This window comes from Schistocerca piceifrons, chromosome 1 (genome assembly GCF_021461385.2).
Source record: "Schistocerca piceifrons isolate TAMUIC-IGC-003096 chromosome 1, iqSchPice1.1, whole genome shotgun sequence".
Taxonomy (NCBI): domain Eukaryota; kingdom Metazoa; phylum Arthropoda; class Insecta; order Orthoptera; family Acrididae; genus Schistocerca; species Schistocerca piceifrons.
Window position 1 is genome coordinate 233667027 of NC_060138.1, and position 14359 is coordinate 233681385.

Below are 14359 nucleotides of genomic sequence, written 5' to 3' on the forward strand. Positions count from 1 at the left end.
CTTATTGCTTGAGATATTTGGCCCCGTCACGATCAATGGACCACTCTGTATATAGAAATACCAACCAGTGGCATTCTGATGTGTGCGTCAAATGCTTTCCTTCGTAGGCCGAACGAGCGTAACACATAATGTCGAAAAAATACCCAACGCTCAGGGTAAGCGAAGCGAAGTACCGTGCTCATAATTGAAATGCAGCTAATCACAGAGTCCCAGTGTGGGCTGTAATTATCGTATGGCAGCGGCATTTGCTAGATACTCTGATGCGTTAATGCAAAACCAAAAATTAGTTGCAATTTTGTGCACCAGGCGCAGATCTGGCGCTGTGATTGCAAGAAAGACGTACAGAAATGTGTTCATATGTTATGAATTAAGAACGAGACGTGGGCAGGAAATGTCAAATCAGTGCGAAAGGCATACTGTTGGTTTTATTGTGAACTGCTGCTTACACAGTTTGTTCAATATGAGCAGCGGAGATGTCAACGAGATGATGCACAGCGCCAGATTTGCAGCTGGTGGCCTAAATTGGAACTAACTTTTTTCCAGTGTAAATCGGTTTTCATCAACGCACTAGCATATCTACCAAGTTCCGCTGCCACACGATGATTACACCCCACACTGGACTTCTGTGAGTAGCTGGACTCTAATTCCAACCATCCGGTGCCGATCACCCGATGCCAGCCTGTCCCCGACGATCGCGCGTCGCTCCCCTACAACCTCTGTCAGTCGCTGATAACGCTGTCACGTTGGTACATGGCATCACCGTGTCCTTCATAGTGACCATTCAACATAATTCTCTTCACGCCTCTTGTATATCCTACCATTCTTGCTAACAACACTAAACACGAAGAACACTATCGTACTCTAGTGTCTGTTCTACTTGTCACAGATAATTGTAAATCTAATCATTGACTTGCTCGTCAGTGGTGTGTCCATACATGAATTTTTATTGACCTCCGACCATGTCTTTTGGGTGCTTCACTTTTTTGTCAGGAAGTGTACTTCAATGTAATTTCTTGGAAAGGAAAGAACGCGAAATGGATGAAAGAATCAAAGGTAGCAGCTATATCACCGTAAAGCCCGTTCGGCATTTGTTCAGGAATTGTCATCCTCCGAAAGCGGAGAAAATAAATTTGCCATCCATTAAAATGACATCGGTGTCCGTAGTGGTACGATATCCGAGCACGTTTGATGATAGACTTGGTGTCATTGGTTTGACGAATTCCTGAAATATTTTTATTTTTCAGGCGTTAAAATACGTTGGTGTATACTACAGAAAATAAGGGAGAACACAGATAAATTTCGGTTACTGTCACGTTTATGAGTGCAAAATTAATAGGTGAAGAACCGCTATTCTAGAATGTTTATGTCAATATTTATTTTGCTAGTGTTTCTATAGTGATTATCACCATGAAAATTATAAAACATACAAATAAATATGTGTGCGCCTGCGGATACATAGAATCGTTTGTACTTTATCACCTTGTCATCTATTTTATAACCAACATAAGGCAGTTATCAGCTGTTGTCAAAAGTCAACGTAGAGCAAGAACAAATAAAAACAAAAATCACTTTGACGAGCATCGAACCCACGCCCCACTGCACACCAGCCTAGCACCATAAGCACACTTCTTTTTCCGTGTTAGCGAATCATATTGCACGTACAATAATAAGAAAACGGCAGCAATCTGGTGTAGCATTGTTTCCAGGTGCCATTTTAACGGACAGTAAATTCAGTCCATCGTCTGATCCCGGGCACAGCGCACTACACTTGTAAGATAAAAGAATCGTCATATATTGTGATATTCAGGAAAAGAAACTCAGTTGTCCTATCTCCACTCAGAGGCGTCTGTGAACATTGACGAAAGAGCATGTATACGTCTCGACTCAAAAGTAACGAGACGTAACGCATTTGTTGTGAAGTGAGCGACTGTTTGTTGTTGTTATTGTGGCCTTCACTCCAAAGACCGGTCTGATGCAGCTCTCCATGTTTGTCTGTCGTGTGGAGGTCTCTCCGTCTCTGCATAACTACCGCAATCTACAGGCATTTAACCTGCTTAGTGTATTCGAACCTTGGGTGTCCTCCTAAAAGGTCTACCTCCCGGATTTCCTTTCAGTACCAAATTGAAAAGTCCTTCATGATGCCTCAGGAAGTGTCCTGTCAATCTATCCCTTCTTTTAGTGAAGTTGTGCCATAAATATCTTTCCTTTAATTCGATCCGGTACCTCCACGTTTGTTATTCGGTCGATCCATCTAGTCTTTAGAATTTTTCTGTAATACCATATTTCAAATGCTTCTATTCTCATCTTGTCTCGACTACTTATGGTTCACGTTTCACTTCCATGCAAGGTTACACATGAGACAAGTACCTTCAGTGCTTGATTAGCGGCGGTATGTCGTACCAGTACCTCTAACGACAAAAAAAAAAAAATAGTCCCATAGTGCTCAGAGCCATTTGAACCATTTTTTTTATGACCTTAGCAGTTAAGTCCCATAAGATTTCACACACATTTTTTTCACACTTCTTAAGTACTCGGAAACGCGTTAAACATTTTGAGATGTTTAAATTTCGTAAACTTCCCTCAGGATATATATCATAAAAGTCTTCGTGACACTTAAACTGATATTTGGATGCTCGCTAAGTTTCTCATTTCTCAGAATGCTTTTCTTGCTACAGGCAACCTGCATCTTATATCCTCACTACTTCGGCCATAATCAGTATTTCTACACCCTAAATAACAAAACTCATTTACTGCCTTTAATTTCTCATTTACTAATCTATTCCGTAAGCATCGCATGATTTAATTCGATTACACTCCATTGCTCCTGTTTCACTTTCCTTGGTTTCGTGTTACCACCTCTCTTCGATACACTTCTTTGCGTTCAACTGTTCTTCCAAATCCCTTGTCATCTCTGTTCTTCCAAATCCCTTGTCATCTCTGTTCTTCCAAATCCCTTGTCATCTCTGTTCTTCCAAATCCCTTGTCATCTCTGTTCTTCCAAATCCCTTGTCATCTGTAACAGAACTACAGTGTCATCGAGACGGTTCTAGGCGCTTCAGTCTGGAACCGCCCGACCGCTACGGTCGCAGGTTCGAATCCTGCCTGGGACATGGATGTGTGTGATGTCCTTAGGTTAGTTAGGTTTAAATAGTTCTAAGTTCTAGGGGACTGATGACCTCAGTAGTTAAGTCCCATAGTGCTCAGAGCCATTTGAACCATTTTTTTGTCATCGAGAATTGGCGAGGTTTTTCTTTGTTTTTTCAATATGAATTTTAATTCTATTTCCAAATTTATTCTTGGTTTCCTTTACAATTTTCTCACCGTGCAGATTTAATAACGTCGTGGCTAGACAACAACCCAACCTCGTTCCCTTCTCATTTACGTCTTCTCTTTTATGTCCTTCGAATCTTATAACTGCGGTATAGTTTCTGTACAAGTTGTAAATAACCTTTCTCGCCAAATAGTGTTGCCCTGAGCCTTTTATCGACTTGAAAATGTGTCCTCGCCCCGTGACGAGTTTCGTCAAAATCGATCAGTGCATTAGCGGCGGCCGAGCAGTTGTTTGTAGGAGTGTCCTGAGGAACGTGGTGTGTCTGTGTTGCAGATCTACCCGGACCCTGACTCCGAGAAGGCCATCATGGGCTCGCTGGTGTACTGCATCCACCACAAGCAAGGCTGCAAGTGGATGGACGAGCTCCGCAAGCTGAAGGTAAGACCGAGCACAGCTCTGCTCTGCGAGCAAAAAGCGGCGCATTCCCTGTAACTCAGCCGGCTGCTGCGTGGGGGTACGGGGACACCAGCTAACCGGCATCTGGCCGCCGACGCTGAGGGACAGGCCGCCTACTTCATCTGTGCTGAAGGAAGACTTAGCTGCTTCCAGAAATGAGAATCGAGACTGCACTGCTGTATACAAAGAAGGGACAGAATGTTAATAGGAATAAATGATAAAACCATCAAGTCTTTAGCGAAGCTTTCCAGAATACCTGTTGTTGTCGTGTACAGAGAAGCTACTGACAGCCGAAGATATAACAGAATCACACAGATCTGTAGTAGTACGCACGGAGATTACATTGGCGCCAAGCCATGTGCTCACCCGCTGAATCTTTGTTTCCATCTTTCTATACCGGATATTTCGAAAAGATTTGTCCGGTTTCGTAGTACTATATCTTGTACATGAGTGAAGAGAGGAATTTGGTGTAAATTTCAGATTGGGCATAGGAGTAGAAAGTTTTTAGTTTCAGAAGGATCATCCGACTTTACATTCCTTTGAAAAAGTTGTACACGAGATGAAAAGAGCAGGAAAGGTCGTCAATCTGAATGGAACTCTGCAAATGCTAGCATATGCAAATCAGAGCCAACAGGAGACATGACATAAACATTAGAGGATCTGTACAGTAGTACAGGGAAGTAGGGCTTGACAATCAATGTAGAAAAGGCGGAAGTGGTACTAAGCAGAAGGATGAATCACAGTGTGCGTTGGGGGTTTTGCAGGTGGGAGAGATGAGGTTGAAGATAGTTAAGAACTTAGAATACTTAAGATCATATTTCAGCCGGTCGAATAATGTCCTGCTAGAAGTAAGCCAACGATTCGTTAACACTTCCAGATCATATAACGCCCTAAAACCAGGCATGAGATACAGGGCAATGTCAACGAAGGTTAAAATGAAGATATATAATACAATAATTGGCCCCAGCGCTGTTGTGTAATTACTCGTACATAGAAACATGAATCTCACCAAGAGCGATAGAAAGAAACTGATTGTTGTTGATACAAAGATTTTTATGCCAATGAAGGCATTGTGATTTAGTTTCTCATAATTTTGCTATGAAATCTTTTTCTTTTTAAACACAGCATGTAATGATGATTTTCTGAGAAGTAGGAAGCGGTAATAATGCATTTGAGTGGCCCAAGGCTGAAAACACATTAAAAAGAATTGTTTCCAAGACGGTCCCCTAGGCAGTATTCTAGTCTTTGTAAAATGTGTTACTAGAACAGCGATTGAAGTCATGTAAGAACACAACGTCCTTACACATAACTGTTACACTGTCTTTTTTAAACATTGTTGTAGCGGTCACATCTATTTGGCGTAGACAAAAACATGGAAATACCAAAAACACAACACATTACCATGATTAATACAGTTTAGGAAAACCGTTGTCTTTCAAAACACCCTCGTCGTCTCGGAATGGATAAACACGTATCCTGTTTGGTTTTGAGCGGATTCTTATACCGTTCTTCCTGAAAAGTAGTGCAAGTTCAGGTAACACTGATGGAAGTGGATGGCGATCAAGCACCCATCTCTCCAAACTAGGATGCAGCGGCATATCTGGTGACTGTGATTCATATCTGTTGACAGTGGTGGCCATGGCATATGCGACAGTTCATCCTCGTGCACACAAAATCAATCCTGGGCTATGCGAGAGTGTGAACAGGGTCTTGGAATACAGTATCACCACTGGGGAACAAACACTGCACCATGGGATGGACCTGATCATCCAAAATGGTCAGATAGTCCTTACCAGTAATGCGACCTTGCAGAGTAACCATGAGACCCATGGAAAACCACGATATGGCTACCTAAATCATCTATAAGCCTCCGCCTTGTTTCACTCTTGGGGCGTAAGGTCAGCCAAAAGTAAGAAACAGTGTGAAACAAGACTCTTTCGATCGAATGACATTGGTCCATTGCTCCTTAGTCTAAGTTGTATGACTTCCGTGCACGATTTCCGATAACGGACATTTTCGTTACTGATGAATAGTTCAAAATGGTTCAAATGGCTCTGAGCACTATGGGACTGAACAGCTGTGGTCATGAGTCCCCTAGAACTTAGAACGACTTAAACCTAACTAACCTAAGGACATCACACACATCCATGCCCGAGGCAGGACTCGAACCTGCGACCGTAGCAGTCGCACGGTTCCGGACTGCGCGCCTAGAACCGCGAGACCACCGCGGCCGGCGATGAATAGTTTCGGGATTCCGGCTCGCCCTGAAACTCTCCGGCTATGGGGCACCCTTTGTGTTGTTTTGGTGCTGACAAAGTCTGCGAATGCGACATTCACATCTGCAGTGACCTTTGTAGCTGTCGTCCTCTTATTTTTCATAACAATTTTCTTCAGTTACCGTCTGTCACGATCACTCAGCACACACTTTTGCCCACATTGCCTCTTAGGGGATAATGTTTTCCACTTTCCCTGTATGCGGTATAAATCTTTGATATGGTGCCCCATTAAACTTCGGCTGTGTTGGTTACGGAAGCACTCACTGTACGAGCACCAACAATTTGCTCACGTTCTAAGTCGCTGAACTCCGACGTAATGCGCTGCCAACTGCACAGAACAATGTTCTGATCGCGACTGACGCTTGCAGTGTTGAGGACATTCCACAGGTGTCGTTCGTCGTGAAATACAACAGCGCAACCTGCAGGCTTGGCCGATATCTGCATTCATGTTCAAGTATGCATTTATCGCGGTGTTTCTATATTGTTGTCCAACAGCTGTATGTCTCTGGTTGGTCATTCGGTTGTCAACACATTTCTTGTCACACCTATCACAGGTGAAATCGTTTTTGTTTCTGCTCGTCTAGCCCAACGTTGTCGCGCCGTTACACATGTCATCAGTAGCGCCATTCAGGTCTTACACTAGCACGTGCCGCTCAGCTGGTAGGGCACGTACTCAAGCTACCCATGTCTCGCTGTGAGGAGTCCTTTAACCCGTACCCGGGGCGTCACGGCTGTTAGCAAAGACGCTCGCGTCCGTCGTCTGCTGCCATAGCCCATTAACTCCAAATTTCGCCCCACTCTCCTAGTGGATACGTTCGTCGTAAATCCCACTTTGATTTTTGTAGTTATTTCATACATTTTTTGTTTTTTGTTGACACGGGCAACACTACGCTAATGCTGTTGCTGTTGGCCGTTAAGTGAAGGCTGTCGGCCACTGTGTGTCCCCGATGAGAGGTAATACCTGAAATTTAGTATTCTCGGCACACTCTTGATACTGTGGTTCTCGCAATATTGAATTCCCTAATAATTCCCGAAAATAAATGTCCCATGCGTCTAGCTCCAACTACCATTCCGCATTCGAAGTACCTATGCTAATTCCCGTCGTGCGACCAAAATCACGTCGGAAACCTTTTCACACGAATCGCCCGAGTGCAAATGACAGCTCCGCTAACGCACTGACCTTTTATACGCTTTGTGAGCGATACTACTGCCATTTGTATATGTGGATATCGCTATTCCATAACTTTTGTCACCTCTGTGTATGTTAATGATGTGTTGTGCGGCAGATGTTCACTATTCACCTTGTATAAACCATCGATCAAGCCCTGAGTACTGCGCGATGAAGACCGGCGCTTTGCTATCCTCTGCTACTTGACGTCATGCTTATGCTGTATGGAGGAGCATAAAGTAAACACGCTTTCCTCCCAGCCACTGTCGCGTGTCTCGGACGTTGCAGCCACTACTTCTCATTCTAGTAGTCCCACAATTGACTCACTAGGCCGAGTAGACCTCGTTACAGTTTTTCCATTGAGGAAAAATCCCTGGCAGTACCGGGAACTGAACCTCGGCCCTCTGCATAGCAGTGAGACATGCTGATCACCCAGCTAAGGAGACGGGGCTATTAAGGTTGTTATTGGACAATACCAAGCTCTTTCTGCCTGTATTGGATTATCTGCATTTAAAGAATAACTGTTCACTAAACAAAGTGGAACTTTAGCCCGAGATTTTGTGTTGCCACTCATCGTGAGTGGTTGGCAGGCGTGGCTACACCTATTGAGTATCTGCTGAAGCTGTGCTTCAGAGCTTGAAACAAGTGCAGCACCAGGAAAGCATTCATGGTGTCTGCTCCCACGACTAGTTTGTGTAACAAGAAGTACACGTTTGAACTCTTCAGCGAACTTTTCACGCTCATTATACAGAGTAGACTTTTTGCCCGCAGAAGATGTGCAAATGGAGAGGCACCGTGTCCACGGTTTTGTCAGCAGCGCGCATTAGCGGTTGAATCGTAAAGAGCGAGCCAAAAGCTGGCGCGTGCTTGCAGTCGCACACCGAGTGCCTGCCTCTTTGTGACGACAGCCCGGCATGGAATCACTGCTGCTGTGGTTAGTATGCAGGCTAGCTGCGAAATCAGTGTCCAGAGGGTTCCCAGGAGGAACGGCCAATATTCATGGATAAGGCAGCAACCATCATTCGAATCAAAAATTGCCGGTAAACTTGGACTCTAAAGTGCATACCTTAAGAGCACTTCTACATCTACATCTAGATGGATACTCTGCAAATCACATTTAAGTGCCTGGCAGAGGGTTCATCGAACCACCTTCACAATTCTCTATTATTCCAATCTCGTATAGCACGCTGAAACAATGAACACCTATATCTTTCCGTAAGAGCTCTGATTTCCCTTATTTTATCTTTGTGATCGTTCCTCCCTATGTAAGTCGGTGTCAACAAAATATTTTCGCATTCAGAAGAGAAAGTTGGTGATTGGAATTTCGTGAGAAGATTCCGTCGCAACGAAAAACGCCTTTCTTTTAATGATGTCCATCCCAAATCCCGTATCATTTCTGTGACACTCTCTCCCATATTTCGCGATAATACAAAACGTGCTGCCTTTCTTTGAACTCAGTCAGTCCTATCTGGTAAGGATCCCACACCGCGCAACAGTATTCTAAAAGAGGACGGGCAAGCATAGTGTAGGCAGTCTCCTTAGTAGGTCTGTTACGTTTTCTAAGTGTCCTGCCAATGAAACGCAGTCTTTGGCTAGCCTTCCCCACAACATTTTCTATGTGTTCCTTCCAATTTAAATTGTTCATAATTGTAATACCTAGGTATTTAGTTGAATTTACGGCTTTTAGATTAGACTGATTTATCGTGTAACCGAAGTTTAACGCATTCCTTTTAGCACTCATGTGGCTGACCTCACACTTTTCGTTATTTAAGGTCAACTGCCACTTTTCGCACCATTCCGATATTTCTTCTAAATCGTTTTGCAGTTTGTTTTGATCTTCTTGTTCTTCGTCGCTACCGTAAAACGCATCGCTTCTGCTGAACAAGTGCCCATAGTTCTTAAAGTATGCGATTTAGAGCCTTTATTTACTAGACTTCTTTCTTCGAAGGATCGTCCCTGTCACAGAGAAGGAAACAGACGTGTCGGTGCAGTGAATTAACTGTTGGTTGATTTGGTGGAGGGGACCAAACATCGAGGTCATCGGTCCCATCGGATTAGGGAATGATGGGGAAGGAAGTCGGCCGTGCCCTTTCAAAGGAGATTGCCTGGAGCGATTTAGGGAATTCACGGAAAACCAAATGGCTCGACGCGGATTTGAACCGTCGTCCTCCCGAATGCTTGTCCAGTGCGCCAACCACTGTACCATCTCGCTTGGTGAATTAACGTAAAATCATTTATAGCTAGAGAATAAGCAAAGATAAAATCCGCACAGAAAGGCGAAGAGCGGACGTGCACCAACTGCGATGCGGTCCTGTAGTAGAAGTAGGGTACAGTGAAATGTCTTCTTTGTGCAAATTTCATGTTTTGGAGACAATGGTGTTGTCGACGCAAGAAAATTCCAGATTCCTGTTTTTCCACGAGTAAAGAAATAAAGATTCGTATGACATTGGTGGCTGCGATGGCCTCATAAGAGATTTATTCCTCGGCGCACAGTGCGTTCTTTTTTTAACGGTATATGAGAGGTGTGCCTTGAATGTAGGCGTTGTACGATTATGAGAGATGGGAGAGAATAAAACCCCGCAGCACCGGCACATGCCGTACTCCAGCTCTAGAATAGCGCCAAGGGAGCTACCGGGCTAACGCTCCCATTACAGGGATCCACCGCCAACGAATTATTTCATTGGCATTTATCGTCGATTCACATGTGGCATTAAAAGACTGCACAAAGCATTCACACAGACAGTCAACCGAACGGAACTTCACCGTCGACGATCCTGTGGGGGGCGGGGGGGGGGGGGGAGGGGGGGGGGAGTGTTGACATTGACAGGGCGACGTCGTCGACTGCAAACATTATTCTCGTTTTCAGTTTGGTTGTAGTAGTGGATTTTGTGCTTCAGTGGCTTCTTAATCTCTATCTTATTTTTTGCTGTGGTTTCGGGACACACTGAGAGGTTGCGTAGCGTCGTCATGTTTTTCCCACAAAAGAAACTAAGTACCTGAAAGAACAACAATGACTTACGTTTTATCATAACAGGACAGAGTAAAAGTCGGCGTAAAGAACAGTATAAATAGATAAGGTTTTTAAGAAAAATTGTTTCGAAAGTAAAAAATGAGCTCTATCGAGGGAGAATTTTTCCCCAGCGTTGTTTTCCGCTTATGACAAAAGCAAGACAAGAAGCCTAAAGTTTAAAGGCACTCTGCGCTGCCTTCTGAATACTGTTTGTTGAGTTTGATTGTATACAGGGTGTTTTAGCACAGCGGTTACAAACTTTCTGGAGAGATAGACGATGGAAAATCATATAGCAAACTCAAAACACAAGAAAGGGACACTAACAGAATGATAAAACATGTTTATTATGCTTAGTACAGCAGAAACCAAGAAATAAGAACAAAAACAGACAATGATCATCACCAAAGTTCGAAGTTACAACTCCGGACTATGATGCAGGTCTCACATCTCTGGAGCACGGACATTATTAGGTCTTCCATGTGCCGGAGTTGTAACTTCAGACACCTTCTTTGATGACGGTCGTTTTTTTTTTTTTTGTTCTTTTCTTGGTTTCTGCTGTACTAAGCATAACAAACGTGTTTTCTCACCCTGTTCGTGTCCTATATTTCTTGCGTTTTGTGCTGTCATTACTGTGCCAGGAAAACGTTTCCGATCATACGCTACCACTGAGTTTTTCCATCGCCTAGGTGCACTCACTCTCTCCTCAAAGTTTGTAATCGCTGTGCCGAAACACCCTGCATATTCTATTCTTTTACTTCCCTAAGGAGAACGTCTGTAATGATTTTGATACTATTTTCCGACTTTGTATAAGACGTCACTAAACGTTCAGTACGGTCCCAGCGAGGAGACATTGCCGGCAAGAGTACGAGAGGTGATGGCTGTGAAGTTCCCGATAGGCGATGAGGTAAAGTTCCTGATCGTCAGGCTTCGCGCTAAAATCCTGGATTAAATTCCAAATCTCTTCACTTCTCTTGAAGTGAAGACATGTGACACTGAAACTTCCTGGAAGTTTAAAACTGTGTGCCGGACCGAGACTCGAACTCGGGACCTTTGCCTTTCGCGGGCAAGTGCTCTACCAACTGAGTTACCCAAGCACGACTCACGCCCCGTCCTCTCAGCTTTACTTCTGCCAGTACCTCGTCTCCTACCTTCCAAACTTTGCAGAAGCTCTCCTGCGGACCTTGCAGAACCAGGTCCGAGTCGAGTTCGAGTCTCGGTCCGGCACACAGTTTTAATCTGCCAGGAAGTTTCATATCAGCGTACACTCCGCTGCAGAGTGAAAATCTCATTCTGGAAACATGTGACACTGTAGATGGTGATTAGTCCGTGGGATGGGGACAATAAGTACAGCAGCCGCCTTGGTGCCGTTCGGTAAGAGTAAGCTATGTGCCGGGATCGAATTTCATCCTTTCCCCTCACTCATCGTCGTCCAACACAAGCATAACACTTCGCTATAGACGCGCCCATTACATTCACCAACACTCTACAAATACACATACAACACAACTCCCATATATCTACGAGGAAAAGGGCGCGGAGAAAAACATCCTTTTCGACAGACGGCCGAATCTACTTCGTGGGATGCCCCTAGCCAACAGTGCCATAAGACGTATACATTTTTACACCACCGTTTGACGGTGGGATTCCGTTCAATGACGGACCGTTGACGTCCATTCTGTGGATCGTCCTTGATTATCCGCGAAGCCGGTTCTCGTTGAGCGCCTTTGCAGATGGGCAAACACGAATGAGGTGAGATGGTGTTGGCCACAGAACAGAGAGACCTCTTGGAGAAGAGCACCCAGCGGGAAGCCAGCCGACGAGACAAAGGAGGAGGACGAGGAAGAGAGGCGGTTCCCACGGGAGGAGACACGCTGCGTGCCTGGCCTCTAGGCCGCCCTCCCCCGCCGCTGTTACACACACACACACACACACACGCACACGCACACACACACACACAGAACTGGGCTCCCAGCTTCTTCGACCGAAGTATTCCAACGTTTGTGGCTTTTCTTCGTCTTCTTATTCGCTTATTTCAGACTAACAATTTCTTTAAATACCTCCCCTTCCACCATCCTCTTCCGCCCATTGTATTTAGTAGAGCGAGCATCAACTTCAGGCCGGTGCACAGTTTTAACTCTCAGCAAATACTCCCATTAGAGCGAAACAGCTCTTTCTCAACAACAACCGCACCTTCCTTCACCCCCCCCCCTCTTCCTCCGCCTCTCTGTGTATGTGTATGTGTATGTGTGTGTGTGTGTGTGTGTGTGTGTGTGGAGAGGGGGCGGGGGAGAGTTAGTAGCGAGTCCGTGACATTTGGTAGCCCACTGCCCACGAAAGAGATAGGGGTTCGAATCCTTGTCCAGCGTGCATTTTAACTTGTTACATATAGAATACATAGATAGATTAAGGAAAGGCAAACCTACGTTTCTAGCATTTGTAGACTTAGAGAAAGCTTTTGACAATGTCGACTGGAATACTCTCTTTCAAATTCTGAACGTGGCAGGGGGTAAAATACAGGGAGCGAAAGGCTATTTACAATTTGTACAGAAACCAGATGGCAGGTATAAGAGCCGAGGGATATGAAAGGGAAGCCGTGGTTGGGAAGGGAGTGAGACAGGGTTGTAGCCTATCCCCGATGTTATTCAATCTGTCTATTGAGCAAGCAGTAAAGGAAACAAAAGAAAAATTTGGAGTAGGTATTAAAATCCAGGGAGAAGAAATAAAAACTTCGAGGTTCGCCGATGACATTGTAATTCTGTCAGAGACAGCAAAGGACTTGGAAGAGCAGTTGAACGGAATGGACAGTGTCTTGAAAGGAGGATATAAGATGAACATCAACAAAAGGCAAACGAGGATAATGGAATGTAGTCGAATTAAGTTGGGTGATGCTGAGGGAATCAGATTAGGAAATGAGACACTTAAAGTAGTAAAGGAGTTTTGCTATTTGGGGAGCAAAATAACTGACGATGGTGGAAGTAGAGAGGATATAAAATGTAGACTGGCAATGGCAAGGAAAGCGTTTCTGAAGAAGAGAAATTTGTTAACATCGAGTATAGATTAAGTGTCAGGAAGTCGTTTCTGAAAGTATTTGTATGGAGTGTAGCCATGTGTGGAAGTGAAACATGGGCGATAAATAGTTGGGACAAGAAAAGAATAGAAGCTTTCGAAATGTGGTGCTACAGAAGAATGCTGAATATTAGATGGGTAGATCACATAACTAATGAGGAGATGTTGAATAGAATTGGGGAGAAGAGGAGTTTGTGGCACAACTTGATTAGAAGAAGGGATCGGTTGTAGGACATGTCCTGAGGCATCCAGGGATCACCAATTTAGTATTAGACGGCAGCGCGGAGGGTAAAAATCGTAGAGGGAGACCAAGAGATGAATACGCTAAGCAGATTCAGAAGGATGTAGGTTGCAGTAGGTACTGGGAGATGAAGAAGCTTGCACAGGGTAGAGTAGCACGGAGAGCTGCATCAAACTAGTCTCAGGACTGAAGACCACAACTACAACAACATATAGCGAAGCATCTATTCTGCTTTGAGTACGAAGCATTTAGTCTGCTTTGAGTAAAAGGCTTCGGTTTCATCAGCCCGAAGGCTGCGTTGAAGCCTTCCGTAGAGTCCGCACAGGATACGATGCGCGATGCGCTGTGAACAGTTTTCGTTGCAAGTACTGGGCGAATTCTTTCGTTAGTTCGTAAGGAGAGGCCGACATTGTTTGCCTGCTTTGCGCCGGTCGGTGATGCGCTGCGATATCAGAATCGAGGCGTACGCGCTGCAGGTTTTCTCCAACGATTTGACAGATTTATGCGTTACTTTTAGGTTTATATGTCAGCTTCTTGATGACATACCCATCGTTTCGTTAATGGTCATGGTTACTGTGATGTTTCCATTTAAGTGAGACACTGCGACAAATTCGCAAAAAATTGAAATGAAACATAAGGGTCACTATGATTTGGCGTTTGGTGCGTATAGCATAATATGTTGCTGCATATGAAATTTAGCTATGATATTGAAGTTTTCTTTAGACTTGGGTGGAGGCTTCTGTTTTTTGTCACAGTCTCGAGAAAACTGATCTGATGTAGCATATACTCATTTGTAATTGCGCGCCAGCGCTAAAGCCAGAATAAAATATCCACTACATTTCTCATATTTCATAAACGGTTTGAGATATCG

General features: G+C 44.3%; 1 protein-coding gene across 3 annotated transcripts in view; it reads left to right on the forward strand.

Moving 5' to 3' along the window:
- LOC124787315 (TNF receptor-associated factor 4) overlaps nt 1-14359 on the forward strand; it is a 419684-nt gene that overhangs the window by 377226 nt on the left and 28099 nt on the right. For all 3 annotated transcript variants that reach the window (XM_047254331.1, XM_047254332.1, XM_047254330.1), the window contains one exon: nt 3605-3709. In XM_047254331.1, the coding sequence (XP_047110287.1) occupies nt 3638-3709 (72 nt within the window). In that variant the 5' untranslated portion in view covers nt 3605-3637. The remainder of the gene's footprint in view (nt 1-3604; nt 3710-14359) is intronic.